The sequence below is a fragment of the Aegilops tauschii genome, chromosome 2 (assembly GCF_002575655.3).
Source record: "Aegilops tauschii subsp. strangulata cultivar AL8/78 chromosome 2, Aet v6.0, whole genome shotgun sequence".
NCBI classification, from domain to species: Eukaryota; Viridiplantae; Streptophyta; class Magnoliopsida; order Poales; family Poaceae; genus Aegilops; species Aegilops tauschii.
In genome coordinates, this window is record NC_053036.3 from 586,061,111 (window position 1) to 586,081,315 (window position 20,205).

The 20,205-nt window shown below is 51.5% G+C and overlaps 3 protein-coding genes across 3 annotated transcripts; 2 read left to right on the top strand and 1 right to left on the bottom strand.

Annotated features, from left to right (window-relative positions):
• The first annotated feature begins 3,676 nt into the window (after window positions 1-3,676).
• On the top strand, window positions 3,677-6,119 carry LOC109733883 (organic cation/carnitine transporter 4-like). Its single transcript, XM_020293096.3, has 3 exons — window positions 3,677-4,182; window positions 4,685-5,540; window positions 5,615-6,119. The coding sequence occupies exons 1-3, from the start codon at window positions 3,699-3,701 to the stop codon at window positions 5,979-5,981; spliced, it is 1,707 nt and encodes a 568-aa protein (XP_020148685.2). The 5' UTR covers window positions 3,677-3,698; the 3' UTR covers window positions 5,982-6,119.
• Window positions 6,120-12,240: 6,121 nt separating this feature from the next.
• Window positions 12,241-13,937, bottom strand: LOC109733885 (double-stranded RNA-binding protein 4-like). Its single transcript, XM_073509635.1, has 3 exons — window positions 13,666-13,937; window positions 13,321-13,568; window positions 12,241-12,567 (listed from the first exon to the last, which is right to left on the bottom strand). The coding sequence occupies exons 1-3, from the start codon at window positions 13,865-13,867 to the stop codon at window positions 12,241-12,243; spliced, it is 777 nt and encodes a 258-aa protein (XP_073365736.1). The 5' UTR covers window positions 13,868-13,937.
• A 169-nt stretch (window positions 13,938-14,106) lies between these two features.
• Window positions 14,107-17,503, top strand: LOC141041301 (uncharacterized). The gene is made up of 2 exons (XM_073507436.1): window positions 14,107-15,469; window positions 17,382-17,503. The coding sequence occupies exons 1-2, from the start codon at window positions 14,107-14,109 to the stop codon at window positions 17,501-17,503; spliced, it is 1,485 nt and encodes a 494-aa protein (XP_073363537.1).
• Window positions 17,504-20,205: the final 2,702 nt, after the last annotated feature.

Genomic DNA, 20,205 nt, shown 5'->3' on the forward strand with positions numbered 1-20,205 from the left:
AAGTTTGTGCATTTAAGAAAACAATGAATAGAGAAAGGAATCAGGAACATGAAAAATAAAATAAAAACCACCACGTGGAGAAAGAAAAAAAGAGCTCTTGAGTTTGAACCCCGCCAGCGCACATCTTTTTTGCTTCTGTTTGAACGGGAAAAGGGAAAACGGGCCGGCCCAGCTCAGCAGCAGGGTGGGGGGGGGGGGGGGTAGGAAAAGCGAAGAAACAGGCGCCGTTTAGGATTTGCCTCATAGCGACCTTTCCTTGTCGTTCGCCAGGGGTGCAAGCCCAGATCAAACCCCCTGATTGGGCCAAAGCCGAGTTTGTATTTTGTTATAAAACTGCCATGTAAATTTCAAAACTGACATCCTTTAAACTTTAAAATTGCGCTCCTCTAGATAAAAATCGCCATGAACCAAAAGATATGCACAACACTATAAATTCATAAAAAACCATCTCTTAATAATAAAAATGACATTACGAATCTATCTGTGGTTGGATAGTTAGGAGGACAGTGGTATCTGCAGCCCATCAGAGTTCAAGTCCTAGTGCTCGCATTTATCCTGGATTTTCAGGATTTTTAGCAATGCGTGTTCTGTGGGAGGAGACGTTCCTGTCGACTACGACACGCCTACGATGACTTTGTAAAGCTCAAGATGATATGCCGGCTCAATCTTTTGGAGGTGCTCATATAAATAGGATGTGCGCATGTGTATTCATACGGTTGAGTGTATGCGCGCATATATGAGCGCTTGCGTCTGTACCTACGTTCAATAATAATAATAATAATAATAATAATAATAATAATAATAATAATAATAATGCCATCTCTTAATAATATAAAAATGTCATCTCTTAGTAAAAATGATTGGAACCCGGGTGGTCCTAGGTGGAGGTTCGCGCTGTCAGCCAATGCAGTGGTTGTGGTGTTTTGAAAGTAGTTTGCTGGTTTTTCTTTCTTATAGCGAACTGGTTTGAAAATCTGACGTGGCTCGGATCTTGCGACAGTATACGTGCAAACGAATCTCAGAAAATATCTGGTGCACCAAAGTTTGTAGTGCTACCGGTGCATCAAACTCAACGTTGCGCTTTTAAAATGTCCAAAAAAATTCTAAAAGAAATTAGCACATTCACACAACATCAATATAGCTTCTCACAAAATTTCAAGTCAAATTTCGAAACATAAGTTGAAAACCAAAAATGACAATTTCGACACTAAATAGTACATAACATAACTTGGGCTTTAGATTTGACCCATTATCACACTGATGTCAAACTTGTCATTTTTGTATCTCAAAAATGTTTCAAATTTTGATACAAAATCATTTGACATCGTACATTAATGTTGTGTTAATATGCTATATTTTAATTCAGATTTTTTAAGATGTTCTATGGCATCCGGTGTACCGATAGCACCACAAAATGTAGGTGCACCGGATACATCCCGGCTGACAGTCGCCTGATAAGATTTCTGTTTTTACTTTTCAAGTCGGTAACTTCGACAGTTATTTTTTGCCGGATGGAAATTAGATAGTTACACACTTCAAAAATTATGCGCAATATTAGGTTTGAAAATGCGAGAACCATTTTTGATGCATCTACAAGTCTCATGGTGTACCACTTGATCAGTTTAGAAATTATAATACCTCGATCTTCTTAGAGATAGCAAATCCAGTCAATCAAAGTATTAATGTGGTCAGTTAAAAAAAGTAATAATGTGGTGAACTTTTTATAATTTATCCAACAACAATTGTATACGTGGCTAGACAAAAAAAGACAAATATGTACATGAGAATGGGCCAAATTTTTTATTGTTGGGCCTGGATTTTTTTCCCGCAGCTTGCAAATTACAATGTTTCTGAACAAAATTTTACAGATTGTGACAAATACATATAAGTTTTGCAAGACTTTTTTTTTTGTGAAACTTGGAAATATCATGTTTGCCTTTTTTGAAAAAGCAGGCTAGAAGGAGCCTTGCGTGAGGGAAAGTGGATTACTGCTCCTTGCCTTTATAGGTTAGTGAAAGGCCGAAGGTCCATTTTACTGGGCCGGAGGAATCGCCACATTCCAGTCTTTGGTGCCGTTACATGCGCATGGGGTGAAACAATTCTTGATGATACCCCTCAAAATACAGACCATGATCTCTGTTTTGATGAGACGTGCTATTGAAAGAATTGACTCGGGCCAAGATTTGAGCTACAATAACTGGCTTGCTTGAGCGCCACGGGTGGTGACGGTTCGGTAAAAGCTGTGAGGCCAGAACACTGTTCACACCTATGCGGCAGGCCTTCGAGGCAAAGCTATCTCAAGGCTGCAGATGCCAAAATATGACCCTTAAAACATGTGGTCGGTGGGTGGCCCTGTTAAAGGGAAGCTCGATAGTTGCCTCAAATAAAGGAGAGTTTGGGTTTACATGAGAACCACTTGGAGAGAGGAACTCGTGTCAAGCTGAAGACTCCAAGCCGAAAGACATTAGTTTGAGGAAGATTGTTGTCCCCGACTTCAAAGACAAGTTCAGGGGCTACTGATGGTGTCCAGGACTAAGAGGTACCAACCTAGTCGGTCCACAGTCCATGAGTCGAGCTTATGGCCCACCGATCTCACAAGGAAGGACTCCGGAAGCCTCGAACCCTGACGTGACCAAGACGGACTCTGCCGAAGACTTGGCGTGTACTTCAAGGACTACTTCACCTATCGGCATGCTTATCTTTAGTTGGCAACCGACCATGTGTTACCCTAGATATCCCTGGTGCATATATAACCTAGAGGGTTTAGTCCATAGAGACACAATCATAATTACCAGCCTTATGGTTTAGAAGACAACATACGATCTCGAGGTAGATCAACCTGTACTCGATACTCCATCATCAATATAATCAAGCATGACGTAGGATTTTAATTACATCTTCGAGAGGGCCCGAGCATGGGTAAACATTATGCCCTTTGTCTCATGTTCACCATCGTTCGAAGATCCACAGCTTGGGACCCCCGACCCGAGATTTGCCGGCCGTTTAGTACCGACAGCCTGGGAGAAGATGCAGTCGAGGCGGTGGAAGTTTGTCCACACCCGATAGCCGGCGCTGCGGGAGCGGGCGCCATGGTCGCGCGCCTGCTGCCTCCGCCGTTCGTCCACCGACGGGTGGAGGGAGGAGCTCCCGACCTCCGCGTCGTGGCAGCGCTTAAGGGGTGGGTCGCCGCCGAGCCCATGGCGGCCGCCGTTCCCGCCGCACCCCCCTTGGCCACCCCAACCGCCAACAGCCGTCAACATCTCTGGCAAGTTTGGGTGGGGGACAGTGCCGCAAATCGTAGGTTGAGTTATAGGGATTTCTCGCCGGGGGAAAGGTTTCGCGGCAATGGGGGAGAAACAAGACGGGAATCCTAAATCGACCCGGGGCCAGCATATATACTAGAATCACGGGCGGTTTACGGGCTTCCGTAAACGATTTACGGGCCGGGTCCTTTTTAGCGCACCTGTTCGGGCTATTTTTTTGGGCCATCCCGTAAAACGGCCGGAAAAAACGTGTTTTATCAGAGTTATACGGGATCTGCTAGAGATGCTCTTACACTCTTCTACTGCAAGTCAAATATGTGAAACTGTATCTCGCAGATCTGTGAAGCCGTGCGCCTGCAAGCCCCTCAGTTTTAATACTCCTACTACTCCACGAGTCCCTCTCCCGTGATTAATTAGCTGTGCAGAACCGTTGACATGCGCACGTGCCTCGCTCCGCCTACAAATACTCCAACGATCGCGAGCACCCAGTACACGGCTACACCTACACGCACCCACCCCCGCGCCAAAGAAACCAGGAATCAAATGTCCGCCGCCGAGGCGCTCCTTGCTAATGCCCCCTCCGGCAGCGGCGGCGGCGATCGCCTGAGCATCGACGATGCCCTCGCACAGCACGCGGGGGAGTTCGGGCGGTGGCAGCTGCGGCAGTTCGTAATGGTGACGGCGGCGTGGGCGCTCGAGGCGATGCACACCATGGTCATGATCTTCGCTGACCGCGAGCCGGCCATGTCGTGCCCCGCGGGGGACCGGCGGTGCGGCGACCGTTGTGCCGGCGCTGCGGCCGGCTGGGAGTGGGAGCAGGGGAGCGGCTCGTCCACGGTGGCCGAGTGGGGCCTCGTCTGCGGCGAGCGCTACAAGGTCGGCCTCGTCCAGGCCGTCTTCTTCGTCGGGTGCATGATCGGTACGCCAGTACTCTCATCGGCCATTCGTCTTCGGTGCCGCTTTATTTGCTGAAGTGACTTAGGGGTAGTTTGGTTGGTGTCCTGGAGTCCATGCCTGGGAAAATCTGCTGCCTGGGACGAGCCTGGAAGCCTGATGCTTATTTGCCTCTACAGGCTAGCCTGGCAGCGTTGCGTTTGGATCCTTTCCTGGCCTGGCGTTGTGTCATCCAGTCAATAAACAATATTTAAGTAATGCCAGGCTCGCTGCAGCATGTCCAGGCGCAAAAGAATGGACGCCTGGGCCAGGCTAATCGCCTGCCTGGGCCAAGCAGACTACTTTCTTTCATTTTGTCTGAACTTCACCAGGCTAATCAGGTTGTTGTAGAAGCCAGGCCAGGCAGACCTTTTTACTCCCAGGACACCAACGGAACAGCGACCAGGCAGATTCCAGGCACCGTCCAGGCCAGGCAAGAATTGGCGTGGATGCCAACCAAACTAGCCCTTATCCTCTGGGTTCGGCAGGCGCGGGCGTCTTCGGGCACCTCTCCGACTCGTTCCTCGGCCGGAAGGGCTGTCTGCTGGTGCTCTGCGTCCTCAACGCCGTCTTCGGTCTCGTCACCGCGCTCTCCCCGAACTACTGGGTCTACGCCGCGCTGCGCCTCCTCACGGGCTTCAGCACCGGCAGCGTCGGCCTCTGCTCCTTCGTCCTCGCCACGGAGCCCATCGGGCCCTCCCGCCGTGGCGCCGCCGGCATGTCCACCATGTACTTTTTCTCCGTGGGCATCGCGGCCCTCGCCGGGGTCGCTGTGATGTTCCAGTCCTCATGGCGCCTCCTCTATGCCGTAACCTCCCTGCCCTCCCTCGCGTACGTGTTTGCTGTCATGCCGTTCGTCTCCGAGTCTCCGCGGTGGTACCTTGTGCGCGGGCGCGCCAACGACGCCATGCGCGTCTTGGGCGACATCGCGTCCGCCAACGGCAGGTGCATCCCGGACAACGTCGTGCTCAAGCTTGACGATGAGGGGGACGACGTCAACGGCGCCGAGGTTGGCGCCGGCAAAAAAGCGGAGGAGCTGTCATCGTCGGGCACAATCATAGACGCGTTCCGCTCACCGGCGACGCGGATCAGGCTCGTGCTCTCGGTGATCATCCACTTCCTCTGCGCGGTGGTGTACTTCGGGCTGAGCCTCAACGTGGTCAACCTGAAGACAAACCTTTACGTCAGCGTCGTCCTGAACTCGCTGGCCGAGATGCCCTCTTACCTGCTCACCGCGCTGCTTCTTCAGCACTTCGGCCGCAAACCAGTCGCCATCGGCATGATGCTTCTCAGCGGCGTCTTCTGCACGGCGGGCAGTCTCATCGCCGGCGCCGGTGCCGAGAGGTAATTGAGCCTTTCTTCTGTGTTGTGAATGACAGGGTTTTTCTCTAACCGCATGCAGTTGCATGTCACTGCAGGGTGGTGAGGACGGTGTGCGGAGTGGTGGGGATCTTCGGCATATCGGCGACGTACAACCTGTTGGCCGTGTACACGGCGGAGCTGTTCCCGACAGTGGTGCGGACGGCGGTGCTCGGATGCGCGATGCAAGCGTCGCAGATGGGTGCCATACTAGCACCGCTGGTGGTGGTGCTCGGTGAGCGCGTGCCGTTCGCCGTGTTCGGCATGTCGGGGATCGTCGGCGGGCTGTTGTTCTTATGCCAACCCGAGACGATGAACAAGCCCTTGTATGACACCATGGCTGGCCTCGAGAAAGGGGAGAGAGCGTCTAGAAGTGAAGACGAAGGTGCAGCAGCAGCAGCAGCAGCAGAGAACTCCGAAATTTAGTTAGTTTCGGCGTGTGTCGGTGTGCTTAAAAATGTTGCCCACGGAACCATGTCGCAGACCAGAGCGACTCACACATTCTCGGGTGTTCCATTTTATATTGGTTCACGTGTTTCGTAGCAATAAAAAGTCACGTGTTGACAAAATCAAATTGTGGTTTCTCGTAGCCTAAATATTTGCCTAGTATTGCGGACCAATCTGTGGTTGAATGTTTAAGGGACTGTGGTATCCCAAGCCCACCAGGTTTCAAGTCCTGGTCCTTGTATTTATTTCTGAATTTATTTCAACATTTCCGGCGATGCACATTCAGTGGGAGGAGACGTTCCCGTCGACGACGAGGTGCCTACGATGACTTTGTAAATTTCAAGATGATATGCTGGCTCAGTCTTTCGAAGGTGCTCATAGGGGTAGAGTGTGCGTATGTGCGTTCATAGGGGTGAGTGTATGCGCGTGTATATGAGCGCTTGCGTCTGTACTATGTTCAAAAATATATATTTGCGTAGTACTGCATGACTAGCTCATTTGCATTGTGTGTGAGAGAGTGGCGTTCAGGGGGGGGGGGGGCAGCCGATCTTTTACTTATAATTTAGTCTCTCAAACGGTAGTTTACGACTCACAGCCCCACGCAAACCCATGCGTCCCCAGGCTAGCGAGGAGGAGGGAACCCTAGCTGCCACCGACGTCGACGTCTTAATGCCTACGACCCTGCCAACTCGGCTCGACGCTCTCTCTAGTCCTAACTTGTCGGCGTCGTCAGTCACAGTCGCTTCCCCTACACCGGTTCTCTCTGCCTCAGCGCACCCCAACCCTATACACCTCCACTCCATGCCTGGTGCAAGATCCAATGCTTGTGTGTCTCGTGGCGCCTGATGCTACCCTCCGACAGTAGGTGTGGCCCCACCAAGCCCCTCCTGGCATGGCGGTTCCGACCAACAACGGCTTCCTCATCTTTCATTCCGGACCTGGAGGCTTTGGAATTGCTCAGAATTAGGCTACAGAAAACTCTTTCCTCGGCTCCTCGGTGCTAGCAGCGAAGACTCTCGTGGGTGTCATTTTTCATTCTTGAAGGCGCTGTCACGGCCTTCATCTGCGTCGCTCTTCTAGCTCAGGGGAAACCCTTGGTCTGGTTCGCCAGACTGGAGCGTGGTGGTGTTGCGTCTGCTTTTCCTTCTTGAAGGCACTATCTTGCTCCTTCGCGGAGTCCTCGGTGTTGGTTTGACGATGTTGGACATCTCGTTCGTTTGGCCTGCCTCTCTTGTTCGGGGCTTTTGTGGGTTTAGCCGTGTTTAATCATCTGGTCAGGGTGAGCATCCCTTGCCCCTGTACTTCGGGCACCGTTCAAGCCACCTTACGTTCGTGCCATGCGTTGTACCCTTCTTTATACTCATCCTAATTCTTTCCATCAGTGAAAACATATGCAAGCTTTGCGTATTCATGAATAACAGCCCCTTATACGTTAAATCCTATATTTGATCCGCTAAAAAAGCGGTTCCTAGCCGGTCGCCTAAAACTTAACTCCCTAACAAAAATCTTCACCAATTCTTCTAACTTTTTGTATATGCACTACATTTCAGTTACATATTTTCACACACATTAAATTCAAAGTTCAAAAATCAAATTATTTAAATTCAAGCACACGAAAGGGTCCAAATGAAGTAAAGAGCATCATAGAACCACAACAATTAACTAGTGTTTAAAATATGAACACGTACTATGAAGTATCTACTGATACTCAAAAAGATCATCTTGAAGCTGGGTATGAACTTCTCAGTTCACGATGCTCAATCTATTTTTGGAACACCTTGCGGGCGAAGAAGGTGAGAACACCAGCTGGCGGCGTTGAACCGAATCCAAAGCTCGAGGTGGATGGATGGCGGGGCGATAGACGGACAACAGTCGACGGTGGGGCGGTACACGACCAGTAGCAGATGGCGGGCCACAAATTTAACGCCCCGACTGAAGACAAAGTTCGTCGGTCGCCTACAAAGATCACCGCTATTGCCGCGATAATGCCGCCACAAAGCTCCTCGGCGGCTGCTCTACATCATCTCCGTTGTCCGCCGGCTTCATTTTGTAACAAACGAAGCAACTCCAGTGGTCTTTTTTTTTTCAGCCACACAATCGAGGCGACAATGGTGGAGATGTGTGTCGACCGGTGGGCGGATCAAAATGGGGCAGGAGGGGGCGGAGGCTGCGCATGCGGAGTGTCGTCGGGCCAACGGCAGAGGCTGCGGGTGGACGCCAAAGGCAACATCGGCGAAGATGCGGTGTGGGCTGGATGTGGGTTTACTCCTCAAAATGAATAATATAAGGAGTTATGGCCTTTTGAGGGATCGGCAAGAGATGCCCTTAAACAACCCACGATTATATGCTGGAGCGCATTGCTATTGCAGATGCAACAGAGAACAAATAGAAAAAGGTCTCGCAAATTGAGGATATCTCAAATGGTTAGATCCTTCAGATGGAAATGGAATTAGCTCATCCTGTTTCAAGCTGGTATAGGTGCTCGTTTTTTAAAAAAAATTATAGGTCTTTTAGGGTTGTTTGTTCAGTAAGAGATGACATTCCGTTAACTACGAGACTCCACTTGGTCCATCTCTAAATTTAGTTATAAGGGTTAATGTGTCCCTAAAAAATTAACAGAAAAAGGTGTCGCCCGGATCGAGCAAAGCATGGCGTGCCGTCAAGCTCTGGTGATACTCTATATCCAGGTTCGTCGTTGCGTGTTCCATTGCCAGCAGGACGTCGTCAATAGCATGCATGAAAACGAGGAGTTTTGGTGCAGCTAGCTTGGAGCATCCCCGTATTGAATTCGGCAGGCAAGAGGTAGCGGCTATCAACCCAGGTGATGCATAGCAGCTTGAACGGTCTGGCGACGCATCATGGATAGCCCTTGTTTCCTTCATGTACGGATCTGAGGTGGGGCTGCCGTGGAAGCGGTCGGCAGCAGCTGGCTGGACCAACGTTGCAGTAGATCGCAGATCTAGCTGAGAGATAAGAGAATCTGGTCTACAGTTGCACGTCTCAAACCCACCTCGAACACCCCGGACGGACGGCTTGCAGTAACCGGTCATAAAAAAATGACTCACCCGGATATTGAAAACCGGCCTCAAATGTCTGGACTAACCGACATCCTCATATGAAGCCTCAATCTAGAGTGGATATGGGTCGGGCGGAACCGTGTGCGTCCGCCACGTCGGACCCAGCCCGTGCTGGCCAACCCGACCCCACATATATTCCTTCCCATCCGTTCGCCTGACAAAACTCTAGCCACTTCACTCCAGTCCCATCCATCACCCAAGCTTCCTTCCAGCGATCTCCAGCCTTCTCCGGCATGGCGGGCAGCGGATCCGAGTCCTACACCTCCAGATACGTCAACACCGAACTCATCCCACGCGGCCTCGAGGAGGAGCCGTCCACCTTGCACTCCGCCGCTCCCGGGAGGAGGCCGCCCGACGGCAGCGCTCGGACTCCTTTGTTGGGAATCCATTGTGTCCCCCCAAATGGTGCATGAATCCGGCGCTAGCTGTGTCATCGGTGCCTCACCGGAGACGGCGCGGCCTGTCTGGCGTCCAAAAGCGGTGGCGGGCGCCACAACCCCTCCGTTGGCGCGCCGAGGCGATGGACGCACCATGGGTGTCATCCGATGCAAACGTGATGCGGTGTGCCCACCATGCGAGGCAGCGGAGGGTGCAGGAGGTGGCGGTAGCCCTCGCGGAAGTGGACGTTGGTGAGGCGGAGTCGCATTCTCCGTTGTCCCGTATGGTGTACCAGTCCGGGCGCCACAACCACGTCGTGGCCATCATTGATCTGTCGTCCACCGGCATCGTCAGGGTTCCGAGCTCCGACAAGGGATAGTAGGGCATGGGATACGGCGACGCCTTGATTCCCATCAGCCGGCTCGTGTCCCATGCCGTACTCTATGTTGTTGGCGACCGGTCCAACACTCTGGGGAGCGCAGTCGGCCGCCAGACATGGGCATGGCGGATCCGGCCGAACTCCGCTTAAAGATCGACTTACATTGTACGTAATAGTATGGATTTGAGGTATTATTGTAGAATAAATTATTGAGGTATGACCGGTCATTATTTGTGGACACGTCCGTGGATGTTTGACGGATCGGATTTGCCAAGTCTGGATATAGATGCTCCAAGTTACTCGTACTATGAGCAATTTGGCAAGCTTGATTCATGAACGATTGTTGTATATATAAGAGAAAAAACACTAGTTAAAATTATGGTAGTTACTAACCTTGGTTGACACAACAGCAGAAACCTTGGGTGAATGGTCTCGGAGACATTCACATGCCATGAGTAACTAGAAAAAATAGCGAGGGTTTCCTTCAGCCGCCGCCAGCCGCCGGGCGCGCGCCTCCCGGCCCCTCCCGCGCCCCCTCCTCCTCTCCCTCCCGGTCCGCCCCTGCGCCGCCTCCTCGGGAGGTGGCCGGGGCGGCGCACCCCCTGCTCTCCCTCTCGGCCGTCCCGTCCTCCAGCTCCTCCCCATCGCCGCCGGTGGGCGCCCCTGGCGCTGGCTTGGGTGGTGTCAGCGGCGGCGGGACCTCCTGTCCCCGCGCGCGCGGCTCCCCTACCCGGGGCAGGGGACGGCGGCGGTGCTGCTCGGCTAGGCGGCGGTCGCTGGCGGCGGGCGAGGTGGCGGTGCTGCCCCTTGGCGGCGGGGCGGCGAGGTGATGTGCGGTGGCCGGCAGCGTGCCCCGGCCCAGATCTGGCCCCTCCCGGGCCCATCTGGGTCCTAGCAGGCCGACCATTGGCGTGGCTTCGACGTCCTCTGCGTGGTGCGGAGGAGGAGCAGCCGGGACTCGTGGTGGTGGCACCGACGGCGTGCCTTCTGCAGCGTGACGGCGGGAGCTTTACGAGAATTTGCGGACCCGGACGGGCCTGTGGGCCTGGTATGCTCCTGCTGTAGTGTCCGGTCGGTTATCGTCGTTGACGGTTGGGCCCTCCCGCGTGCCGACGATGTTGCTGTCCCGAGTCCCGGCTCCTCTTCTTTGTTGAGCAGGCCCCTTTCGCGGTGCCGTGGTGAGACGGCGCGGAAGCTTCAAGACCGTTTTGGCGCAGAGTGGTGGTTTGTTTGGTGGCGTGCTCCGAAGCGCCTGAGGTGAAGGTTGGGATCGGGAGAAATCCCTGTCGGCCGAGCCGACACCGACGCGGTGGTGCCTGAGGGTGCCGCCGGACCTTCCTGGAGGGCGTCGGGGGTACCCTTCCTCTATCTTCGTCGCGTATCGGTGGAAACCCTTGGCAGCAGCGTCGTCATCGTCGCGTCCCTTCTTGGAGGTGTTGATTGGTACCGGCGCTTCGGAGTATAGGAGCTTAGTGGAGGATCCCTGGTGGGCGTGGCTGTCGAGAAGCTTCTTCGTTTTTGTTGATCCGCCGATGTCGGCATTTGTTTCTTTCCTTTTTCTCTTTCGTTTCTTTTGGGCGTGCCTGTGCTGCTTCCACCCCAGCACCTATCTGGTTGTATCGGTGATGTCTGCTTTGTAATACAAAGCGGGGGAAACCCTATTTCATAAAAAACTAGAAAAAATAGCAGTAATGTGTCCCTTAATAATTAAACCGCACGTCAATGATAAAACAGTTGCCCCCCTCCCTCAGCACGCCACTGGTAATAGTGCAATTACCAATGATGTGCACTACACATTTTGTACCCTAGTGGTATGACCCATATTAATGACATGCCCCTCTCCTCCCCAATTGTTACCAGAAACTTCTAGAGTGTGCTCCTGCCGTAAATCAGGCAACCATGGAGAGAAAGAAAGATGCCAACAAAAAGCAGAGTTATACAAAACCGAAAATCTATCTAGTTTTTTTTTTTGCGGGGAAAAAAATCTATCTAGTTGGAGGAAAACGAAAAAGAAAAGGATTTCCGACACAATCAAAACAGCGATTGACAAACTACAACAACGACCATCGACCATCAACACTAACCATCTTTTGACATCACAAAAGACAGCAAGAGATGTTCTTCAACGACTTCAGGAAGGTAACGATGACCAAGCAACACTATCCATCTATCCCCGAATTGAACCATCGAACATCAAATTATGGGTTTTCACCCTAAAGCACTCCGGAGATAAATGAACCACTAAAGCATCCGAGCTAAAACACATCAATTCACATGGGTAACAAACCAAAAGCTACAGATGGCGCGCTAAAACAAATCAATTCAGAACCCTCTTATCTCCCTCTTTTCACATGGGAGATAACACTTACACAAGAGAAAGTTAGCAATGCAGATAGACCGAAAATCATTCAGAACCGATCTTTTGCTTTTTTGCTGCCCGGGAACTCTTCGCCACCGCACTTGTTGGTTTTCTCTTAGCAACCAGGATCGAGGGCAAGAGATGATCTTCTGTAGCAAGAATCGACTTGAGCGCTGCACATGCAGCCTTCTGTTCGGACAGCCTTTTATTCTTAGCACGGTCGTCGCTGACATAGGAAACACCCTCAAAGAGAACACTTGATTTCCAGTATGTCATCTCAAGCTCTTTGACTATGGAGGAAGAATAGACAGGCAGACTAGACTTGGATTTAAGTGCAAACTCATGCAGAATAGATTTCGCACATAATTCATCCTAAAACAAAATAAGTTGTAATCAGACTAAGCCCGTATATTCAGACTAGCTAGAAGAATACAGTAGTAGGTTGGATAGTAAAACATGAAGATAAAATATGGGATTGACAGTATAAGCTTACAAAAAGGCTACTTGTAATATTAAGTCACTTGTTCAGCAAGATGAAGTTTAGAGTATGAGAGTTGACCTCTACTTCGCGTACGATAGGCAAACATACAGACGCTCTTAGTTGCAAAATTGGTACTTACAATATTTAATTTGTTATATGCTAGAGCATTATAGCTTTAAACTTGGCGCGAATAATACTGCATCTCCAAGCTGGACGTCTATTTATCACTTATCAGACACACAACCTTCCATCATTGTTCGAAGTCAGTTTAACAGGCTACTACTTTGCACATGATAGACAAACATAAAGTAATGCTGAGTTACAAAATTGATACAACTCAAGCTGGACGTTTATTTATCAGACTAACCTTCCATTACTGTTCAAAGTCAGTTTCAGGGGCTAATTTGCAGATAATATTATATAGATAAACATATAGGCATTAGTTGCAAAATTGATACAAAACTTAATTTTTTTATGCTACAACGTTATAGCAGAAAACTTGGAGGATAACTACTCCATCTCCAAGCTGGATAGACGTGAAGAAGAGCTACCAATTTGAGGTCTATTTATCAGATGTAAACGATTGCAGCTATGGAGTATGGTAAGACACGCAAGTACAAAACAGAATCCCCAATTCCCCATACCTTCTCGATCCTCAAGGTAACATCGTCGCATTTATTCAATAGGCTTGTGCAAGCAACTTGGGCAGCATCTAATTCTGCCTCTTTGCGCTGTAGATGGGCCTCCAATGAACAGAAAGTATCATCATTCACTTTGACCTCAGACCTGAATTTCACATTATGCAGTTCTCCTTCCATTTTTGTGACATAGATGGGAAACATCTGGTACATCCTTAAACAATATGTCTCTAACTTGTTTCTGTAATAATAACCTACATAGCAAATTATTACTAGTTAATATGTCAACACAGAACATAAAAAGGACACGCAATATACATAGGCAACGCAAAAAATAGAGTGGCATTTCACCTTGAGTGCTGATTGGTTCCTTTAATTGATTCAAGGCCTCCAAAAGAGCAGGACCATTGTACCAGTCGAGATTAGAGCCTCTCTTAGAGATATTGTTCCCTTCTTCATCACAACTTATCGGCACAATTATGGCATTGGACCCAGATTTCACAAAATACGAAGAGAGTTGTCCCTCTACTGCATTGTAACTGTGCTCATCCATCTACACGGATAATAACACCAAATTGTAACATAAACTGATACAACTAAACTGTTAACATGTGATGTAATGTATGTATTTGTATTCCATGTATCTAGGATCTGAGCCATGTCCTGGCCTGCGTGCCACCTTTGTAGGACTTGTTGTAACGGCTCCTCCTTGTATATATTGTAACCAGTGTGATGGAATGAATACACAGAGAGAGTTCTATCATTCAACTTGGTACCAGACTCCAGCACCCCATGGCCGAGCACTCCTTCTCCCCGGCCACCAGCTCGGCCACCTCCCCGGGCACCAGCCCGGCCACCTCGCCGGGCGTCTTCTCCTCGTCGTCGACCAGCGCCGGCACCACTGCCGCCGCCAGCACCCACTCTCCCTTCGTCTTCGTCACCTCTCCCACAACCCACAGCGGCTCCTCCCCCTCCATCGGATCTCAATTTGCCCCCCTTTTCTCCTCTCCGGCGCCCCCACTGTCCTTCGCCACAGCACCCTCCCCGCACCCCATTTTCCGCGACAGTATCCAAAACCACATCAAGTTCCTCCTTAATCCTGATGAGCACAACTACCACAAGTGGAAGTCCTTCTTCCTCCTCGTGTTGATCCGCTACGGCGTCGCCCAGTTCATCGAACAACCTCTCCCCCCCAACGCCACTGCTTTCCACCGCGAGCTCGACGCCCATCTCGTTCTGTGGATCTACTCCACCCTTGCGGACAACCTCGTCGATCACGTCGTCGGCGCCACCACCACCTATGATCTGTGGCATCACATCCGCGATTACTTCCTGGCAAACCGCGCGGCGCGGTATATGATGCTGAATCGCCAGTACCGCAATCTCAAGCAAGGTGATCTCTCCGTTGCCGAATACGCTCGCCGCATGAAACTCCTCACTGCTGGCCTCGCCGACATCGATCACGCCGTCACCGAGGTCGACCTCACCACTCAGTTTCTCCACGGCATCGACAAACGCCTCGACACCATCCGCGTTGTCCTGGGGGATACCGTGCCTCTCCCCCCGTTCGAGACGGTTTTCTCGCGCCTGAAGCTCGCCGAGGAGAACCTCGCTCAGCGCGTCGCCGACGAGCCCGTCCCCATCCTCGCCGTCACCGGGACCAGCGGCTCCTCCAACCCTCGCCAGGGCGACCGCGTCGACCACAACACCGAGCGCGGGCCTGGTTTCCCGCAGGGTCGCGGATCTGGCAACCGCCAGGATGGTGACCGCGCTGACCGCGGCGGCCCCGGACGCGGTCCGGGTCGTGGGCGTGGCCGTGGCGACCACGGAGGCCGTGACACCCCTCCACCCGCGGCGTACAATCCCTACATGGGGTTTTTCGCCCCCTACGGCATGGCTCTGCCCACCGCGCGGCCTAGCTGGGTTCCTCCGAACTCTGCCGGCGTGCTCGGTCCGCGACCTGGATCCCATGCTCAGGCGTACCCGATGCAGCTCTCCAGCTTCCACGCGCCCACTTCCCCACAACCGCCGTCGTGGGATCATCTCGCTATGCTCCAGGCTGCCTACAGCGCTTCCGGCTACCCCAACAACGGCACTGCTCCATCCGAGTGGTACCTCGACAGCGGCGCCGCCTCCCACGTCACCAGCAACCCTGGTAACCTCACCTTCTCGAATTCTTCTTTAAAGCATCCTTTCTCTAGCATTGTTGTTGGCAACGGCTCCCACTTACCCATTCATGCCACCGGTTCTGCCACTCTTCCTCCCCACAATTTTCACCTACGTGATATTCTCTTTTCTCCTACTGTGGTCACGAGTCTTATTTCTGTCCGTCAATTCACCAAAGATAACTCTTGCTCAATTGAATTTTATCCATTTGGCTTTCTTGTGAAGGATCTTAGAACCAGGAGGGTACTCATGATCTCCGCTAGCTCCGGCGATCTCTATCTGTTCTTCGGGAATAACAAGACTTGGTGCTCTGCTCTCTCCGCCACCGTCTCCACCGCCGATGTGTGGCATCGTTGGCTCGGCCACCCAAGCCCTCACACCATGTCACGCCTAGCTTCCCAGGATTTTCTCTCTTCATGTAATAAACCAGCGCACCAGCCATGCTCTGCATGCCAATTAGGACGCCAGCCGCGTCTTCCTTTTTCTTCTTCTAGTAGCCGCACATCTGCTCCCTTTGAGCTTATTCATTGTGATTTGTGGACAAGCCCCGTTGTAAGCTTTTCTGGCTATCAATACTACTTCGTTGTACTTGATGATTACTCCCATTTTTCGTGGTCATTTCCCCTACGCAACAAGTCGGACACCTCCTCCACTCTTCTTCGCTTTTTCACCTTTGTTCGTACCCAATACAATGTGATCATCAAGGCTCTTCAATGCGACAACGGCGGTGAGTTTATCAACTCTACCTTGCGCTCTTTCTTCTCCCTCAACGGCATCACCTATCGGTTCTCCTGTCCTCACACGTCGCCCCAAAATGGCAAGGCTGAACGCCTCCTCCGTACCACGAACGACATAGTGCGCACACTTCTTCTCCAAGCAACCCTTCCCCCCCATTCTAGGTCGAAGCCCTTCACACCGCCACATACCTTCTCAACAGGCGTCCCTCCCGTGCCATCCACGACAACACTCCCTACTATATGCTTCATGGCAGTCATCCCACATACGATCATCTCCGAGTGTTCGGATGTCTCTGTTTCCCAAACCTTTATGCCACTTCCACCCACAAACTCCCCCCCGCTCCGCTCGATGCTTTTTTCTGGGCTATCCCCTTGAGCATAAAGGGTATCGCTGCTACGATCTCACAACACGGCGTGTCATCGTCTCTCGTCACGTTATTTTTGACGAAGCGATTTTTCCATACACATCCGACACACCCTCGGCCACACCCTCCCCACCCGCATCGCATCCCACGCGTTTTCTCCTCCCTGACACCGCTGATTTGATGCCCAGGCCGCCACCTACCTCGTACCGGGACCCGCCAGAATCCCCTGACGCGACGCCCCCATGCACGCCTATCCCGCCTCGCCAGCTAGCCGACAGCCCGACCCACCCCTTCACGCGTCGCTCGCCAACTCCCTCCCCCGGCTCCACCGCATCCGGCACCCCACCTGACTCCACCCCACGCGCTTCCTCGGGAACGCCGCCTACCGCACCCACCGCGCCACCCCCCTCGGATCACGCGCCCACTCAGTCAGTTACCGCGGATCCCGCGCCTGCCACCTCTGCCAGCGGATCCTCCTCGGATCCCGCGTCGACCAGACCACCACCTGACCCCACGCCATCTTCCTCAGCTTTCGCGCCAGCCACTCCTATTCAACCACGTCTACCAGCACGGGCCAAACCAATCAAACCACCCCATAATTCCCACAAAATGCTCACTCGTGCCAAGTCTGGCTTCTGCCAGCCCAAACGTTTATTTACCACTACCACGTCTCCCATCTCTCCCATTCCACCCACGTACCGCTCCGCTCTCAAAGACCCTAATTGGCAACATGCAATGCGTGAGGAATATGATGCTTTAATCAACAATTCGACTTGGTCTTTGGTTTCCAAGCCTGCAGGTGTCAATGTGGTCACGGGCAAGTGGATATTTCGCCACAAGTTCCACCCCGACGGTTCTTTGGCGCGCTACAAGGCACGATGGGTGGTTCGAGGATTCACTCAAAAGGAGGGCGTCGACTAGGACGAAACATTCAGTCCGGTTGTCAAACCGGCTACCATTCGCGTCGTGCTCATCATCGCCACCTCCAGCAACTGGGCCATACATCAACTCAACGTCAAGAACGCCTTTCTTCATGGTGACCTCAAGGAGACTGTGTATTGTGCTCAACCAGCTGGGTTTGTGGACTCCGCTCGGCCGGATCACGTGTGTCTCCTCCGTAAGTCACTTTATGGGCTCAAGCAAGCTCCCCGCACCTGGTTTCATCGTTTTCGGTCGTTCTTGTTGTCTCTTGGTTTTCATGCATCCAAGAGCGACCCTTCGCTCTTCATCTTCCACCACGGTGCCTCCATTGCTTACCTCCTCGTGTATGTAGATGACATTATCCTCACCGCTAGCAATCCACAAACCCTTCACCACCTCATCTCCTCCCTCAAACAAGAATTCTCCATGACCGACCTTGGTGATCTTCACCATTTTCTCGGCATCAATGTAACTCCTAACGCTCCTGGATTGTTCTTGTGTCAGCAACAGTATGCCCTCAAAATACTTGACCGTGCCAAGATGCTCAACTGTAAACCTGTTTCTAGTCCGCTCACGCTGGCCACCTGCTAGACAATCCAACTACCTACCGTAGCCTCGCCGGAGCTCTTCAATACCTTACACTCACTCGCCCGGACTTGTCCTATGCGGTTCAGCAAGTATGCCTCTTCATGCATGATCCTCGCTACACACACATGCAGCTCATCAAACGCATCCTTCGCTATCTACGTGGCACCACTCACTACGGCTTGCAGCTCTACAAATCCACCACTCATGATCTTGTGGCCTACACGGATGCAGACTGGGCAGGGTGCCCGGACACCCGCAAGTCCACCTCTGGATTTTGTGTCTTCCTTGGCCGCAACCTGCTGTCTTGGTCTTCCAAGCGTCAGGCCACCGTATCCCGGTCTAGTGCGGAGGCCGAATACCGTGGAGTGGCTAATTGTGTCGCTGAGTCTTGTTGGGTGCGCCAGTTACTGCATGAGCTGCGTCGACCCCCTTCCCATGCCACTGTCGTCTATTGTGACAATGTCAACGCCTCATACATTGCTTCCAACCCCGTTCAGCACCAACGCACTAAGCACATCGAGATTGATCTGCATTTTGTCCGGGATCGCGTGGCTCTCGGTGAAGCACGTGTCTTGCATGTACCATCTAGCTCTCAGTTCGCTGACTTGTTCACCAAGGGCCTTCCATCACAAGTTTTTCATGAGTTTCGAGCCAGCCTCAACGTCCATCCACATGGAGTTCCGGCTGAGGGGGGGGGGGGGGGGGGGTGTTAACATGTGATGTAATGTATGTATTTGTATTCCATGTATCTAGGATCTGAGCCACGTCCTGGCCTGCGTGCCACCTTTGTAGGACTTGTTGTAACGGCTCCTCCTTGTATATATTGTAACCAGTGTGATGGAATGAATACACAGAGAGAGTTCTATCATTCAACTTAAACAACCACGATACTAAAACTCTATATAATATGGCAGATCTATACGAACCTTGCAGCAGCAGATGATCTGCTTACCACCATTGACGAAGCCATGTTGTTCTATATTAGCCTCAAAACCACTAGTTGTGGATTCAGTCATCATCACAACAATGCAATCCGCTTTCTCTGCTTTATCGATCACACAAAAAATATAGTTGCTGGTCTCGAACTTCGACAGGAGTGATTGATCTCTAAGCTCCTTCTTGGCAACCTCAAGGAGATACTTAAGTGGACCCTGGGGACTTTTTTCAAGTTCCGCTATGACACTCCTGCTGATAGCACCCAGCTCTCCGATGAGAGAGTTATACATGGTATAATTCATCTCACCAAGAAAAAAGACGTTGATGTGTCTCTTCTCTTTTCCCATGTTGTATGTACCTTGAAAAAAAAAGCAACGAACGGCCCACGTTGAGATGAGTAAAATCAAGACATTGATCGTTGGGCATTAGTATATTGACGAATATGTGCGAATAATCATGACAGTATTAGCACACTATACGATCGGGCAAGATGAATTGTGTACGTGAAACCGCTAAAAAAAGTATTCGTTCAATGGAATAATCAACCGAGACAATCGAGAACCGCAGCCTCAACGGACGTACGAATTCCACAGTACTGCAATCGTTACATAAGATGAGACACAACCGCGGAGCTTAGAGGCAGCGAGGCACGGCTTTGACTGGGAACGAATCTATACCAGGTAATCCAGCTCCGAGATCCGTAGACAGGACACGAGCACATGAGATGAGAAAGTGATCCACACTTCTTACCGGAGATCGATGAGGTAGCCGCGGTGGTTTGGCCGGGTAGCGCTGGCAGCGGCAGCGGCGCCGTCTCTGACTTGGGGAGGTGCTGGCTGCAGAAGTTCACCGGAGGTACTAGGTATTTGATGAGTCTCCAACTCGCCAACGCTACTTTTCTTTTTTCTATCCTGATTTTTCTTTCTATTCTGATGAGGGAAACGCCAACGCCAATTGCACGCGCACGCAGTGTTGTAGTACAAGCAGGAAGGCCCAAGCACTACGGGCCCGTTCGCTTTAAAGGAATCGTGGTTTTTTTTAGACAACCTCATAAAGCTTTTTATTAAGACGTCACAATGTTTACAGGGACGAAAGAAAGTTCTCCGTGGTGCCCTAACCAAACATGGCAGCCAACCCCAAGAGATAATGCATGCTTCGCTAAATTGTGAGCTTCAAAA